The 16794-nt window shown below is 48.0% G+C and overlaps 6 protein-coding genes across 6 annotated transcripts; 5 read left to right on the plus strand and 1 right to left on the minus strand.

The window, feature by feature from the left end:
• Positions 1 to 1684: 1684 nt before the first annotated feature.
• N7516_002683 (putative transcription regulator BDF1) lies at positions 1685 to 4240 on the plus strand (the record flags this gene model as incomplete). The annotated part of the gene is made up of 3 exons (XM_057215403.1): positions 1685 to 1788; positions 1856 to 3854; positions 3908 to 4240. 3 exons carry the CDS (start codon positions 1685 to 1687, stop codon positions 4238 to 4240), a joined length of 2436 nt encoding a protein of 811 aa, XP_057077286.1.
• A 672-nt stretch (positions 4241 to 4912) lies between these two features.
• Positions 4913 to 6250, plus strand: N7516_002684 (uncharacterized protein; the record flags this gene model as incomplete). Its single annotated transcript, XM_057215404.1, has 4 exons — positions 4913 to 5086; positions 5139 to 5237; positions 5313 to 5896; positions 5971 to 6250. The coding sequence occupies 4 exons, from the start codon at positions 4913 to 4915 to the stop codon at positions 6248 to 6250; spliced, it is 1137 nt and encodes a 378-aa protein (XP_057077287.1).
• A 1183-nt stretch (positions 6251 to 7433) lies between these two features.
• dph3 (CSL family zinc fnger-containing protein) lies at positions 7434 to 7735 on the plus strand (the record flags this gene model as incomplete). The annotated part of the gene is made up of 2 exons (XM_057215405.1): positions 7434 to 7628; positions 7712 to 7735. The coding sequence occupies 2 exons, from the start codon at positions 7434 to 7436 to the stop codon at positions 7733 to 7735; spliced, it is 219 nt and encodes a 72-aa protein (XP_057077288.1).
• An 875-nt stretch (positions 7736 to 8610) lies between these two features.
• N7516_002686 (frataxin family protein) lies at positions 8611 to 9401 on the minus strand (the record flags this gene model as incomplete). The annotated part of the gene is made up of 2 exons (XM_057215406.1): positions 8611 to 8886; positions 9036 to 9401. Coding segments are annotated over 2 exons (642 nt in total), but the record flags the coding sequence as incomplete, so codon positions are not given.
• Positions 9402 to 13420: 4019 nt separating this feature from the next.
• N7516_002687 (glycoside hydrolase family 128 protein) lies at positions 13421 to 14218 on the plus strand (the record flags this gene model as incomplete). The annotated part of the gene is made up of 1 exon (XM_057215407.1): positions 13421 to 14218. One exon carries the CDS (start codon positions 13421 to 13423, stop codon positions 14216 to 14218), a length of 798 nt encoding a protein of 265 aa, XP_057077290.1.
• A 681-nt stretch (positions 14219 to 14899) lies between these two features.
• Positions 14900 to 16693, plus strand: N7516_002688 (uncharacterized protein; the record flags this gene model as incomplete). The annotated part of the gene is made up of 3 exons (XM_057215408.1): positions 14900 to 15529; positions 15566 to 15899; positions 15969 to 16693. 3 exons carry the CDS (start codon positions 14900 to 14902, stop codon positions 16691 to 16693), a joined length of 1689 nt encoding a protein of 562 aa, XP_057077291.1.
• Between the last annotated feature and the right edge of the window lie 101 nt (positions 16694 to 16794).

A 16794-nucleotide genomic window follows, 5' to 3' on the forward strand; every position in this document is an offset into this window, starting at 1 on the left:
ACATATACTGTACTTCCTGCAGCCATCCCCAGAATTTATTTTGTAAACCTAAACTAAAATCCCAACGAGTTTCCAGGTTCATTGTGTGACCCAAGCCAAATTTGATATATACGAGAAACAGGACAGTAACCAAATAAGAGCACTCGTCTCGTTATAACTAGTTAACTAGTTAGTTAGCGCTCACAGGCATGTATACCCGAGCCATCTAAAATGTCCAGCACTAAAATTTTTATGTCGTATACTTTCGAGCATATGGACTCCCATTGGGCAGATCTTCGAGAACCAAAATACCCCAGGTCCCGAATCATGTGACATCCGTATATATGCCTAACCTGTAAGGGTCGAGGTGCAGCGAGCTACCCATCGATGTAGTAAATGCAAAGTGCTGATTGGAAATTTCCAGGAAGCTAAGCGGGGAACCAGGTAGTGGCTAGCCTACTATATCATCTATAGGTGTTTCAAGATTCTATAACATATTCCTTGCGCCGAATATGTATGCACATAACTAGCCAAAGGTGATGTTATTGCTTATCCACATTGGAATGATGTACAATACGTGTACTCATCATGATATAGTCACGTGAATTCTCGAGTGGTGACGTGACTCAGACCCCCATCACGTCCGGCCTAACCCGGATGTAGACAGAACCCTAGGGCTTTGAGTCATCCGAGATATGCGTCCACTGGACTTCGACAATTTTATAACATATGTGTAGCAAAAGCTAAGATGAAGAAAGGCAAAAAAAAAAAAAAAAAAGAAAACACTTGGATATGAGTTTTATTCTATCATCAAAATATGAAGCTCAAATCAATACAAGGGGAAAGGAGAAAGTTAAGAAAAGAATAGAAAAGAAAAGATGAAAAAAAAAAGAAAAAGAAAAAAAGGTCCAGGGGTATAGAACCAATCAAGGGGTAAGAAAGTCAAGAGAATCGGGACTAGTGTGGCTGGTGGAACTGGGTAAGAGGAGAGTGCAAGGCGGCCGTTTGTACTTAAGGATTCTGGCATCCCCTCCCGACCATTTTTCTGCTTCTGTCCTGGTTTTCTCCTATTTTTATTCTCCTGACCGCCCGACAACATAACAAACGCGTCTTCGCGTCATTTCTTCCTTTTAACCGCCTTCATCCCCGAATTCTGATTTTATTTTTTATTTTTTATTTTTTATATTTTTTTTTATATTCTTTATTTTCATAATCCCCTTTTTATTCCCGAGGTCTGATCTTTGCCTCAGGCAATCAATCATCCCGGGAACTTTTAGCTCCATATCTCTTGGTCTATCCAAGTCATCTAGACCTGGCCTCAATTCTACTACGTCACGTGACAGCTTTTATACCGCCTTCTTGGCAGTATAAATACCTCGTCTCCGATCGCATTCTCCACTCTTCCTATCTCTCGATCATCTCTGACCTCACTCTTCTTCCCCCCTCCCGCCCGTCGCGTTTTATTTGCGCCCCACACGTTTGATATCAAACCTCATCAACCGTTGAGTCCATACTACGTGACCTTGGTTGTTGCTAGTGTTTGTTCACTCGAGATTGTTTGCACGCGGCAAGATTGTTACGCGGAGAGATCCTACGGGTGTTTTCAGTTGATCACTAGCTTTCAAAACACCTTGCCATAACTCTCACATATTCAACTCCCTCACTCTACTCTAACTTGTATTTTTGCTTATCCAACGCGACCCCAATGGCGACCCCGCCTCCCGAGGTTCCTCCTGTCACTAAGGAGGACAAACCTCAATTGCCTCCATCGCCCACTGGTCCTTCTGCACTTGACTTCGCACCTGCTAGGTAAGTGAACCATATTCATATTCATATCAGCTCTGTTCTTGCTCTGACTGGTATGACGGGTACGCAGTGCGCAAAACGTCGCAGTGAATTCTAAAAGCGACACATCCGCGGATCCCGAGGTTAAATCGCCTGCTGTGAATGGCCACACTCCTGTCGCGCCTTCGAATACCAATGGTACAACCGTTGCCACCTCACCGCCCAAGTCCCCTGAACATCAGACCCCCCAGGAAATGATTCAAAACAAGACATCTGCTGCGGAATCTGCGCCACCCGCGGAGTCACAGCCGACCGAAGAAAAGAATAGTATTCCGCAGGGTCACGAATCTACCACTCCTGCTGCAGCCAACCCCGCAGCTGAAAGTATCGTTTCGTCCGTCCCGCAGGCTGTGGTAGACGCTCCCACATTTCCTGCTTCCACAGATGGCCCTAGTGACAGACCCGAGCCGATGGCCACCGATACCACTGAGAAAGTGTCGACTCCCGTGAAAACCGACCTTCCTCATCATCCTACCCCGGCACCTGCAGCTGCACCACCTGCGCTTACCGCGCCGGAGCCCGTTGACCAGGAGATGAAGGACGCATCAGAGGCCCCGCTATCTCCTTCCAAGATTTCCCGACAACGGGATGCTGATCTCAGCGAAGAACCAGCCCCCAAGCGGACCAAGGTCGAGGGTGACGATTCGGCTATTAACTTCCAGGCACCTGGGTTCAACTCCCCATCTGCTGCAACCCATGGTCCAATCCGCACTAGTGGTGGACCGGGGCTCACTAAAATGCAACATAAGTTCATTTCAAAGAGCCTTACAAGCCTCAAGCGCATGCACGATGCGCGTTTCTACAAGGAACCTGTGGATGCTGTCAAGTTGAACATTCCGCAATACCACACTATTATCACCCAACCGATGGACCTAGGAACTATGGAAAGGAAGCTCAAGAACAACCAATATTCTTCTCCCCAGGCCGTCGCAGATGATTTTGCACTGATGGTCAATAATACGATGGTATTTAACGGTGCAGATCACCTGGTCACTCAAGAGGGGATCAAGCTGAAGGCGACATTCGAGAAGCAGATGACTAATCTCCCTAAACCCGAAGAAATGGAAGAGAGGAAGCCAAAGAAGAACGCCGAGAAGACGTCTGCCGCTCGCCGGGAGCCTCGGACTTCTCTACCAAGTCAGCCCAAGGCTGCTTCTCCCCAGTCTCAGACATTTGCACTAGGACCCGAAGGCCTTCCCGTCATCCGGCGCGATTCTTCCAACCCCGATGGTCGTCCAAAACGGTCCATCCATCCCCCAAAGCGTGACCTTCCGTATTCTACCAAGCCAAAGAAGAAGAAGTTCCAATGGGAATTGCGCTTCTGCCAGGAGGTCTTGGATGAGTTGCACAAGCAAAAGCACTACAGCTGGGTCATGCCTTTCTATTATCCCGTTGACCCCGTGGCTTTGAACATTCCCACATACCACAGCGTCATCAAGAAGCCCATGGATCTGTCGACTGTTCAATCCAAACTTAAGACTGGACAGTATGAGAATGCAAAAGAGTTCGAGAACGATGTCCGCCTCATTTTCAAGAATTGTTACCGCTTCAATATCCCCGGTGACCCTACTTACATCTGTGGCCAGCGGGCTGAAGAAATCTTCAACGGAAAGTGGACCCAGAAGTCGGACTACCTCGAAGCGCATGAGCCACATCCCGAGCAGAACACTGATTCTTCCGATGAAGACAGCGACGAGGATGCAGAGGAGAGCGAAGAAGATGACGAGAAACTCACCCTGCTTCAGAAGCAGATTGCCGAGATGTCTCGTCAGGTCGAGGCTATTACCAATAAGAAAAAGAAGACACCTCCTTCATCCAAGAAGGTTGGCAAGACGAAGCTTGCCAAGAAGGATTCCAAGAAGATCAGCTCTGGAAAGAGAGACAAGAAGAGCAAGGTCTCTCAACCCGGCAAAACCCGCGCCATCACCTACAGCGAGAAGCAGATCATCTCGAATGGTATCAGTAGTCTTCCTGATAAGAAGATGCAGCAAGCCCTCCAGATCATCCAGAACAATGTTCCTCAACTCAAGGTATGATTTTCACGCGCTTATCACACAAACAAATTCTAATATATGTTTCGCAGGGTACCGATGAGGCCGAAATTGAGTTGGACATCGACGAACTCCCTAACGATGTGCTGCTGAAGTTGCTCAACTTCGTGAAGAAGCACGTGCCGAATCTCATGGATGATGAAGAGGAAGAGGATGTCACCGCCAGCAATGTGGCACCTCCCAAACCCAAGAAGAACAAGCCAATGAGCAAGTTCGAACAGGAAGCTCAGATCAACATGCTCCAAAACAACCTTTCTCGTTTCCAGGGTGGCGCCCACTCTCCCGATCCAGTAGCCTCGGTTGAACGCAACGAAAGCAGCGATGATGAGTCTGATTCGTCCGAGGAAGAGAGCGAGGAGGAGTAAACATACTCTTCCAACTCAATCCCGCCATTCTTTTCCCCGTACGGATGATGACCCTTCACCCTGACTTGCGTTCTAAGCGTCGTTTTCCCCCAGTGCCTATCTGAACAATTTCTCGCCATATCTTTCTTTTTCAGTCACATCGCTGATCCTGACGGGCTGCTTGCAATGCGCTAAGCAATCCCCCGCCAGCAACGTCTGTACATATTTTGATTTTGAATACCCCTGCACCCGGGCAAGGTTTCTACTGCCACTGACGAACCTTGCGCTCAAGATTGGCCGAACAGGATTTTATTCACTTAACCACTTGAATTTCCCTTCCTCTACGCCTGAGTGTACACTTTTCTCCCGTTTCGTTTCACAGTCAGGATAGGTGGATGGGGTTGCTCTATTTTCCCCGACGACGTTGCGGTTGGAAGAGGTGAACCGAAGCTTTTGGCTTCAACTTGTATGATTACGAAAGAAACGCGGAAATGCAAAATGAATATGTACTTGTAATAGTAAGGAAGGTATCTGATTTCAATGTTTTTATTAAGTATGTAGTTTGAATGTACGGAGTACGAACTATTGTATTGCGAACGACCTCTCTTAATCCGTCATTGGTCGTGACGCGTCGGGTCTACTTCAGCGTTCGGGTTCGGCGGTGAACTTCCCTAGTTTCTTTACAACATCAACATGATTCCTCCCTGTGACCCCTCAATTCTTGAGCACAATCCTCAATTCAAACGACTATATGAGAATCTGACAACCTCCCTCCTTAATCCGGATGCCTCAACGCGTGCTCATAGCGCAAGCCCAGCCCGCACAGCTGTGGTGGAAGTAAGTTGGCGAGACGCTGTTGCGCAGCACGTACGCAACAGACCCAAGCACAAACAGAGCTCTGATAACACTCTATCACTAGGAGCTGAAGCAATGCCAGACACAAAATGCAAAAAAGCGAATCAAAGAGCAAATGCTCCGGCAATTGGCCTTTGCCCCAGACAGCAACCTACCCGCAGAGGTCAGGACTACCCCCGCCATAGGGTACCACCCATCAAGAGGAAAACAACATCCCTAACGAACCTACTACATCCAGTGCCATGATAACCTCGCTATAATGACCCTCTACCTAGAGACCCCATCCAGCGCAATCGAAACCACCACCCCAAAGCCAGAAACTGAGCCCAAGAAACCAGATGAAACACTCACCCTCCTTGCACCAGACATCGAAACCTTCTACACCAATATCCCAGCCTTCATACTGCCCTTATCCAAAGCCCTCTCATCCGCCATTCAAGACCTACGCGCTCTATCAACCGCAAATACAGACCCAGCCACCGGGCCCGACGCAGACGTCCCCGCCCCACAGCACTCGAACCACAATGCACGCGCCCGAGCGCGCGACCGCCGAGTCCGGACCTCGATGGCGCCAGTTCCGCCACTCTCGTCACAGCTGCAGGCGCGGATGCGCGTGTTGCGCCACACGCAACTGTCTGAGCTGCCAGTTGCTCGGCGGAAGATGGCTGGTACGGCGGCAGAGGTCGTTGCTGTACGGGCGCGAGTCCTGGAGCGCACTGTTGTGACTCTGGAGCGGGCGAAGCATGGGGCTCTGGCGCGCGCGACGAAAGCTAAGGCGGAGCATTTGGCTGTTGTTGCGCAAGGCGTGGAGGGTAAATTAGAGTACGTTTGTTTTGTCTTTCTGGGTTTCAAGTCGTTATTTTTTTTGGTGGAATTTCTTTTAACGATTTGGACAGGGTTACGAAACTGGAGATTGCGGCTACGTTGTATACGCCTGAAACACTTGCTGCTCTTGCTCGGTATAGACAGCATCTCAGGCAGACGAAGGAGCGCTTGCAGCACCGTCGGAAGATGACGATTCAAGAGTTGAGAGGTTATGGTGATGTGGAGATGTCTGATCCGGCTACTGATATTGACGCGGATGAAGGGTCTTTCGCGGATATTGCTCGTCGGTATGGGGTTTTGGCGAGAGAGATTGAAGAAGTAAAGATGGAAATTTCACGATTAGAGAAATGAGCTACAACTAGATACCTCAGGTAGTACATAGTATAATTAAGATATTAAGACCTGGTTTCAACATATGCAGTGTTAGACATGTAGATCAGCAGACCCCGGTAGCCCTAGACACCTCCTTGGTGACCATGCAAGAGGGTCCAAGGCCTATCTGTGCAACAAATCTTTTGAACATGATCTTTGCAAGGGGCTTCATCAGTCCATCTGCTGCCATCTCGGCAGTCGGGGATCTTGACAAAGTTGACAGTGCCAGCAGGCACTTCTTTACGTAAGCGATGAAATCTGCCCAGGTGATGGCAATGTGTTCGTATTCACGTGGAATTCAGGATGTGAAGCCAAAGCAATTGCACCATTGTTGTCTGCGTAAATGCAAATAGGCCTCCGAAAAAAATCCGGGGATCCCAATCTCCAGGGCTCTGTCAATAGCCGAGTAAGCCATAGGGCTTCCTGGGTATCCAATGCCTCAATGGTGTATTCAGAGTCACTTGTTGACAATGCGAACACAGGGTTGCTTCTTAGAAGTCCATGAAATAGCTCTACCGGCCATGTTGGACACGAAGCCAGATGTGGATAGGCCCATTTCACTGTGTGGGCCAGCCCAGTCGGCACCGCATTAGCGAGATAAAGCTTCATGCTCAGTCTCTCCAGATATAAATGAAATCGGCAGATGTTTCGTGCCAGCAAGATATCGAAATACTCGCTTCAGTTCCTTCCAACACTCTTCCTCGCAACTTCCTGACGCCTGGGGAGGACTTTGCGGTTGCACTGAAGTGGCTATAGATAAGCTGGTCCTTACTTCAGCTGTGCGTGACAGGTGTGGTCTTTGAGGACCGCGTTCTCGCTGTCATCGGTGTCATTGCTGTTGATAGGACAGGGCATATGATATCAGTCCACAAGGCGTATTTAGGGATGATCAGCCAGGGATGATGGGTGTCGTATGGGACTATGGATTCCTGGTTCTGAATCAGAAGCAGAATGTACTGAGTATATAAGTCTAAGTATATACAGGCGTAGATGAAAGTTCATAAGTTCATCAACCCGCCAAGTTCTTAAATCCGGGGATGTCCCTGGCTTAACCCCGCGAATCACATGACCGCGCCAAACTTTTTCTGCCCGAAAGAGTCAACGCGACAAGATCTACTCATTCGCCACATTTCTCTTTGAACGCCCTGAGAATTAATTCAAAATGGCCGACGACGGACTGAACATCTATGATGAGATCGAGATCGAGGATATGACCTTCGACCCGAATATCCAGATCTACACATACCCTTGTCCATGTGGCGACCGCTTCGAGATCGCGATCGACGATTTGCGCGACGGCGAAGAGATCGCCGTGTGTCCCAGTTGCAGTCTAATGATCCGGGTTATCTTCGACTTGGTATGTTTCCCTATAATGCAACCAGATGTATGACCCTTTATGTGTTTAGTGGGCTAACTATACACCCTGCGGGGTATCTACAGGCCGATCTTCCCAAAGCTGATTGATTGATGCGCAGAGTACGAGCGGGGTGGCTGTTCAGGCGTGATTGTGCGACAAAGAAGATTATGCAAAATACCCTTGAAACGATTCGAGGCAATATCCACCCGAAGACAAGGACTATGCTGCTGAGTTTTGGAAGTCGGCTCGCAGCCGTGGTTATTATTTTGGCGGAAGTGGTTCGAAGGATTGGATATTTTGCCATCCCACTGCCAGATACGACTGCTCGTCATGGTCTGCATAATACGCCTCGCCGACTCTGGCGACTTTGATCCACCAGACCTCACTTCAAACACTAGATCGCGCCAGCATGTTTCATGTTCTGCTGCGAGTGTTGTCTACGTGCATCTTGCCAAGTGACTCCGTGCCTCTGGGGACTATTGGCCTCGGTGATTCGCACCGGGAACCCGCCGTACCTTCGCTCAACATATTCAACGTTGACTCTCGAATTTATCTAGTGTGAGTTTTCCCTTGGACAATATCACTTGGCCAGGGAAGACACCACTTCATTCATTGGCTTAAGATTCTATTTGTGCTTTGTACATGTCGTGTTCATTCAAAAAGGAAGAACAACACTTTGATACACCTGTTCAATTGGCGATGAAATGACCTTTCCTCCGCCTTCGCATTGCGTTCCCGCTACATACAATGGTTCTATACCCACCTAGTACATTGCCTCAAATGATACCCGCAACCTTGTTCCCACTTTATTCGTTCATCTCCCTCCAAATCTATGAGAAAGAAGCAGCACGAGAAATATTTCAATGCAACCGCATCGTAAAATAAACACTAAACTACAATATGCAACAACATCCCAAACAAAAGCTGGATGGACAAGAATCCTCTTCTTCTAGGTAATCGATAGCCCAGCAAGACGGTTCACTCACTCAACGACCTCACTATAGATATCCTTAGGCAAACGCAAGGTCAACTCGGAATTCAACAGCTCGGTCAGGTTAGATCCATCACGCAGGTAGATCCACTGCCCATTAGCGAAAGGCCGGGAGTCCTGCTTCTCATGCATGTAATCGCCCTCGACAATCCAGTCGTACCGCTTGGGCCCGGAGATGGGCGAGCTGAGCCATATCTGCTTGTTGGGTGGTTGCTTGTTGAGTACATAGGTTCCAAGTGCGGGAACGGAGATATTCAGAACACCAGCCTAGAAGAACAAAGTGGGTTAGTGACTTTTTATAATCTATACACAATGCCAATGGAAGGACTTCGTGTAGGCCGAGAAAAATAGGAAGAAGGAAGATGAAGAAGACCGGGCAAAATATAATATATAGAAAAAAAAAGAGAGAAACATACACTGTACTCAGCCTCAACATCCGATCCCTCCTCTTGTGCCTTCTCCAGCTCGCTTTGCAGGACGTTGAAATAATGCTCCGCGTACTCGTAGTACTCCTCCGGCGTCAACGGCGAGGGCTCAGTGATATGAGAAGCAGCCCCGGCAACAGAACCCGGCTGCGGGCTTGGAGCTGGGGGGTTTGCTGATTCTGGGTGAATGCCTTTGCGGATTACCGGGGAGGACTGGAATGAGCGAGTGAACTGCGAGGCGGAGCTGGGGCGGATGGCGCAAGCCCGGGGAAGCAGAGTTGATGTTGTGGTTGTTGTGCGCATAGATGGGCGCAAGGAGGTGAGCAGAGCTCGGGGGGGCTGTGCGGGATAGCATTGCTGTATGAAGGTGTTTGGATTGGGTTTGCGGAAGATAGTAATTGAAGGTTGGCGGAGCTGTTCTGATGATGGATGCGGAGAGATGGGATAATTTACATCATCATGGTTCACCGCCTGCTTTATTAGATATGATTACGGGCAGTACTTGTGATTGGATGGAGGTATAGACAACAGTTGCTCGATGTGGTATTTTATTTAGAAAAGGTAGACTATATATCTTGTGCGACTATGATGATTTAACTTGTCAAATACTTGGATTGATTTGTAGGCATTTGATGGTTGGTCAGGTTGAGGATATACTTGCGCAATAGGCCCGGCCCCCCAACGAGACTGTAGCATCTAGGAACTTTGAAAAGTAGGCATTGTAGTAACGTTCGAATATATTTCTCTCATGATGAACTACATAAAATTTGGCTTGGAAGAGATGTGATATTTGTGAATAAAATGTTATCCTATTTCACTCCAGGGTTAGCCATGACCACTTCGCCTTCCGGTGATGACATTGGGTTAAGGATCCTGGTATAATCCTAGAAGCTTTTATGTTTGGGATTTATACTTGGCTTTGTGGGCTATTGAGAGGTCTAGTCCAAGATTTGGTTTTTGTTTATCAATATTATATTGAGTCTATTTCCGACAGATATTCCCTTGAAACTTATAGCTCCCTCTATCGCGGTCCGGCCGCTTCTACCCCCGTTGTATAACTTATGCTATATATGCCCCTTCATAGTTTAAATAAGCACATACGACCATAGGGTGTGGAAAATAGGGCTTCCCGTCCGCTCAGCCGTACTCAAGCCACACGCCGGTGAGTTAGTAGTTGGGTGGGTGACCACCAGCGAATCCTCACTGTTGTATGTTTTTGTTTTTTGGGCTACCTGTAAAGGAATGAGAAGCACTCGTGCCCAGGTGTATCCTGTCGATGACACATGCGGAGAGAATAGAATGCGCCCAGGCAGACGTGGAGGCTGCTGCCGCTGTAGATATCGGAACGGCCATACCAAATAGCCTGATGCCCACAGGAAGGAGATTGGTGTATAATGAAACTGCTATTATAAAAGATGTCCACGAGTGTGCATACTTGTCTGGAATCAACAGAAATAATGTGTTAACAGTGGTACTAATATGGACACCGACAACGATATTTTCCGGCCTCATTAATGATTGATGAGACCAAGGAGACTTGCATCACGCTCGCCCTCGTATTTGAGAAACTGAAGGCACAGCAATGGTGAATATCCCATAGGAACACGAGGTCGACTTGTTATATCAACCACAGGTATGCATGATCTCGCACTTTCTTGAACCAATGAATGAGATCCTTTGAAGACATCTTCGTATAGGCAGCTATAGCTACCTAGACATGTCATAAGACTCGTCCGGTGTCTTCGGTATACGTCCAGCCCCATGGGTGTCGGGCGGGCAAGACCACGCGTCACAATCTAAAAATGGTCCTCGATAGTTAGGCTGCTTGATCGTTGAGGCCGGAGACTAGCCGAAACCAATAGGAATAAAATCCTAGGACGATAGTTTGATCAAGAGCGTAAGATCCCCACAGAACGAGATTGGTAAGCCACGAGTGACTAACCTCCCGTATCTTTCCTATTCATTTTCGGGATTATGATATGTGTACAATACAACATACGGAGTACGATGTACAGCATACAAAGCCAGCAGAGCTGCGCAGTAGGATGACGTGGGCAGAGCGCCGGGAAAGTGGGACCGGGGCTAGAAGCGAGTCTATGGAGAAAAGCCACATTACTTGCCAATGCGACCAGAACATCCCTAACAATGCGATGTGTTCTTTTTTTCTTTTTTTTCTTGGAGAAGATTATTGTTATAATAATAGTCCGGGAATTAATAGTCCGAAAAAGTATGTTATATAGTCTATAGTCTTGAATGGGAACCAATTTAGAGCCTTGGTTCACGTCAGGATCATAAAGAGATCGGTGGAATTAGTATGTTTCAGATCAGAGGAACCCTGGTCTTGGTCATGGGAGTAGAGATACCGACATGCATATGCCTCGGAACTATGTCCGGGACCTTGCTTTAGAAAGCGGGAGCTGACTGAGGTTTGATCTCCTAGCCACCTTGTGATTCTCGCTAGTGGCAACTATTAGTCCAGGAGGAGTTACAAAGAATGGATGAAACCCGGAGAATTACCTAGGTAGTCCCGAAGGGTACTCCGGATGAGATGATTGAGAAAATTCAGAACCCGCTTGGCATGTAAACCTTGTGCTATCTGCATTCTGTAGGGTATACGGAGTACTTGTGTACCGACGATGTTTTGACAGCCTATAGGAGAATCGGGAGTAAGAGCATTGATTCCCAGTCATTATTCCAAGGGGATCACTACTCCGTCAGAGGTGGCACAAAGCAACCGGAACCAAAACTGACGAAATAGAAATTTAGGATACGTAGAACAAAGAACAACCAGTGAAGAACATTCGAATGGGGCGCCAATCTCAATACGATGTACCGGAAGAAACACCGGCGTGTAGTCCGGCAAGGCTTGTCATGGCCGTTTTTCGGCAACAGATCGGCAGGGGGCTGAAGAGGGGTTGGTTTCAGACCGCGCCCCCTCTTTCTTCTAGCCCTAGAACAACAACGCCCCCAGTTGACCCAGAAGTAAGGAACATACCGGGATATCGGTGAAAGGGAGAGACGGTCTAGATCTTGTGTTGCGTGTGAAACATGGCGTCGATCGGGGTTGGTGTCACTATGAGTGGCCGATTCGATCCATACTGATTTGATGTGGTGGCGTTTTCATAGTCGGTGTGTCATATTAGTCAATTTCAGTTGACGCCGGGCATGATTGTGTTGTGATTTGTATGAAATCTTTTTCTTCTTTTTCTTTGTGAATCTGAGATTCTGAGCTATTGAATCTCTTACAAGTCTTAAAATCTCACAATCAGACCTTGGAACCAACCTTAGTTAAATTAATGTAGTGCAATGTTTGGTGTTTTTATCGTGTTCCTACGGTTGTGTTCAATAACACAGTGATATGATAGGTTACCCAAAAACCCGGATGATGATGTATCTAGGGATCGCCTATCAGAGAAGCTCCCCTGACTGGGATCCAGGGAATCGCGCGGTCGAATGCATGATGAACCACTGGATGATGCAATACTATCCGTGGTACGTTCTCACCCCCACTGCACCCCCAATTTATGTCGAATTTCTGTCATTGGTCTTTAAACCTCCCAAGGTGGTTTCTCATTGCATGCCTTTGTATTCTGCCAGGGGTAAGCCAATTATTGTTCAGGCAAAGTTACAGGCACCAGGAACAGAGTTTCAGTTGTATTTTCCTCTGCAAGTCAAAATGTCAAAACTCGATGTAACAAACACCACTATTGTTACCCCATTATAGTCCAGGCCATTGTGGAGTGGTCTAAGGCTCCTGGGAGTGGAGTTAGACCAGATGGGAACTTGTTTGATACCGAAGAATCGAAAGAATTAGTGTCAATTAGCGCCTTGGAGATTGAATTCGCATTGTAAATGTAAGAAATGTCAGAAAAGACGCTCGGTTCAAGCCAATCACCATGGTTCGAATTTCTGTCAATGGCCCATTAAGTCCATTCAAATCCATTCTCCTCCCCCGCGCCCAATGATATTTTTCATTCAACCTTTGATCTGGCCAGAGGCATGGATGGGTATGAGGTCGAACCCGCCTCCTAGGCCTCCAACATCCAATGGCCACTTCCTGGGTCCACTCCACTGTGAAGAAATGGAATATCTTCCAGCCAGCGAGTTAGGCTGGTAGGTATGACACACTGATGTCTGGGAGATTTAAAACCTCCGCCTCCCTCAATCTTTCTTTTCTTCTTCTCTCTCCCTATCCACGCTAAATTTCCTTCATTTATTTTCTGGTCTTCTAGTCCTGTGCCGTGCACGGTCTGAGCCTCACTTTCCTTCAAGACTACATTCCTTTTCACAAAGTCGAGAACAGGTTTCTCTCTTTTTCCCTCCTTTTTCTTTTTTACAAGTCCACTCTTGTGACTTATCTTTCGAACTCATTCAAAATGGTCTCTTTCACCAAGCTTTTCACTGCCGGCCTCGTCGCCACTTCGACTATGGCCGCCCCCATGGAGGCCAAGCGCAGCACTTCCGGCAAGCGCGGCGCCGCCTACAACGACGTCAGTAGTGTGTCTGCTCTGACCAGTGGTGGCACCATCTCATGGGCCTACAACTGGGCCGGCTCCCTCTCTGGCGCGCTCCCCTCAAACATCGAGTTCGTCCCTATGCTCTGGGGCCCTAAGATGTTCGGTGGCTGGGTGACTGCCATCGAGACCGCTTTGTCTAGCGGCAGCAGCTACATTCTCGGATTCAACGAGCCCGACATGGCTTCGCAGGCTAATATGAGCCCTACGGATGCTGCCAGCTACTACCAGACCTACATCACCCCGTGGGCCGGCAAGGCAAAGCTGATTTCGCCCGCCGTAACCTCCTCTACCTCGCCCGGCTCCGGCCTTGACTGGTTCGAGTCTTTCATCGGTAGCTGCAGCAGTTGCAGTATTTCCGGTCTGGCTGTTCACTGGTACGGTGATACTGCCGACAATTTCAAGACCTTCATCACCAATGCTGTCGACACTGCTTCCAAGCATGGCCTGACCGAGGTTTGGATCACTGAGTTTGCTCTCAACTCTGATATCAGCGGCGCTGCGGACCCCTCCGCTACTGCTGCTTTCCTTAACGAGGTTATCCCTTGGTTGGATTCCCAGACTGGTGTTGCTCGCTACTCTTACTTCATGTGTGCTGATAACTACTTGCTCTCCGGCGGCACTCTCAACCAGGCTGGCCAAGCTTACGTCTCTGCGTAAGACTGTGCTTGTTTGACAAGTTGAAAAATAACGAAAATAAAAACAATGAAATCACGAAAATAGAGAGCACGAAGGGAATTTGAGAATTTCTTCAATGGGTTCTGTCGGCGATTGGTCGCCTTGGTCATCATGTCTGTTCATATTTCTCAAGGAGTTTTTACGCAAATATCCACCACGCCATTTGATTTTTTTTTATTAATTCCAGACCATTCCCACGTAATCGTAATTATGTATTCTGTAATATCAAGTGTTTGGATATGATTAATGTGGCGGGTTGGCAATGGCCACAATGGGATTCATGGCAAACGAGGCCCGCCACAACACCTCGCCAGGCAGATATCCAAATATCCAACAATGCGATATTGTTTAGCCTAAAGGGTCCAGTCCCATTGACCTAATAATAATGCTGAAACTTGAAACCTCGCTTTCATGTCTATTTTGACTCTACTCTTTGACTCGAATTTGGTGTCTACTATCACATCCCGTTCTTACTTTCTTTGTTACTTTATGTGTCCCTTTCAAGTATTAACAATGCATATTGAAACATCGAGTTTCAAGACCACAATGCATAACAGTTCTTTAAAGAAAATCCCAAAGAGCCTTTCGAGTATTAAATGGTGGACATATTCCTCTCATCGTCGAATTTCTAACCATCCAAACATCCAAACATTCAAAGCAAGCATGTCACTCCAGCCGCCGCCAATCAAAAATTGGCCACACACCTACGACCAGAGATATGTATACAAGCGTTTTAACATAGAAGATAACCCCTACGACCATCAGGTTGTTCACGATTTAGCACAAGAGGTCTTTGATATTGTAGCGGTTGAATCTCTTCACGATGGCAGGGCTCTCAAAAACCTTTTCCGATCGAGTTATTCACGCACTAAAATCCAATTTGAGTGGCGCAAGCGAATACCGAGGTTACCAGCCGCTGTTAGAGCTCACGTCACGGACGTTGAGCTTCTCACCGGGGCGCTTTATAAATACCTCAATTGCATCCAAGATGAGTTGCAAAAGGAGTTTGAGAAACAACTAAATGAAGCACAAGAAGCAGAAGGAGCAGCAGGAGAAGGATCATCAGGAGGGAAGACAGTAGGAGGGAAGACAGTAGGAGGGAAGACAGCAGGAGGAAAGACAGCAGGAGGAGAGACAGCAGGACCAAGTACAGCCCAGCAGCCATCAGAAAGGTCAGTAGAAAAGCAACCGGAACAACGCAAGAGATTCAACTATGGTCGGCCCTTCATAGTGCCCAATGGTGATATCCAGATCATCCGAGCAGATCACCCTGACATGCCGATTGCAATTAGGGTGAGTGACTTTTTAACTGACAGAGAAAATCCACAGGATATATGCCCAGATGGGGATTGGATCAATATCGCCAATATCAAATTCGAGGTGTTCAAAGAAAACCTCACCCAAGAAGGATATCTACGAGACGGGGACACAATCTGGTTACACCATCTCTCTCTGGATCAACTTGATCCTGCGTTGATTTCTAACCCACAGACTGGCGAGGTACGACTGGCATCCTTCAATCTCGCATCTACACTTTTACGGACTATCCGTGAGCATTGGCCTAAACTTCGAAATCCTTCCCCTGATCCTTTTAGAGGTAACAGACGCTCACCATTGCCCAGACCAAACATGACTGTTATCATCCGGAGCGGGAATATAAGAGGTAAGACTTCCTTTCTAATTCAGTGCGATTGGTAAAAGACATCATGCTAACATTCTTCTTCTTCTATAGGTGGTGCCCTATCTGCCAATCAGCCAGCAATAGCTCGTCCCACTGAACAAATTGGTGGTAACAAGATCGTTCCTAACCGCCGTTCTGAACAGGTAGCTCGATATGCGGCCAGCAAACACGCCAAAACCAAGCGAAAGAGGGCAGAGGCGGAAGCGGCAGCAGCAGAAACGACGGCAGGGGAGACAGGAGCAGAAACCGATGCTGAGATGAATGCTCCAGCGGCCCAGAGAAGAAGGCTAGGAGTAGCACACAAAATTGTCGCTGTCCCCGAAGCTGACCCTGCCCCTGGTCCTAGTTCTGGTCCTGCTTTCGCCCCTAGTCCTCTTTTCGTCCCTGGCCCTGTCCCTGGTCCTTTCCCTGGTCTTAGTCCCGCCGCTAGTCCTCTTTTACCCCCCGCCCTCGTCCCTGAGCCTGGCACTGGTACTGGGACTGCTTTCGCCCCTGCTCCCGGTGGGCAGCAACAACAGGAAGGAGGCGATGAAGCTTCTTTTTTCGAGCTTTTACGTCCTATAATCGTTGAAACGGGATATGGGGCCGATTATGGCCTTGGGCAACAACCCCAGGAAGGGGGTGCCGATGATCCTGCTTTTCAGGCGCTTTTAGACCCTGCACTCCGTAACACAGAGGGACTTGCGGGCGATGACAGCGCCGCCATGCAAACATTCCTCAACGAGAATGAATGGGCCCAAGAACTGCTGGAGGAGGGAGAACCGATGGAGGAATGAAAGGAGCTTGAAGAAAAAGAGGTAAGGAAAGTAAACGAGGTAAACACTGACAGACCTCTCTATCATTGTGTTTTGTGTTTCTTTAATGCTATATACTATGC

The sequence above is a fragment of the Penicillium verrucosum genome, assembly GCF_028828655.1.
Source record: "Penicillium verrucosum strain IBT 35672 chromosome Unknown utg000001l_segment0_segment0, whole genome shotgun sequence".
Taxonomy (NCBI): domain Eukaryota; kingdom Fungi; phylum Ascomycota; class Eurotiomycetes; order Eurotiales; family Aspergillaceae; genus Penicillium; species Penicillium verrucosum.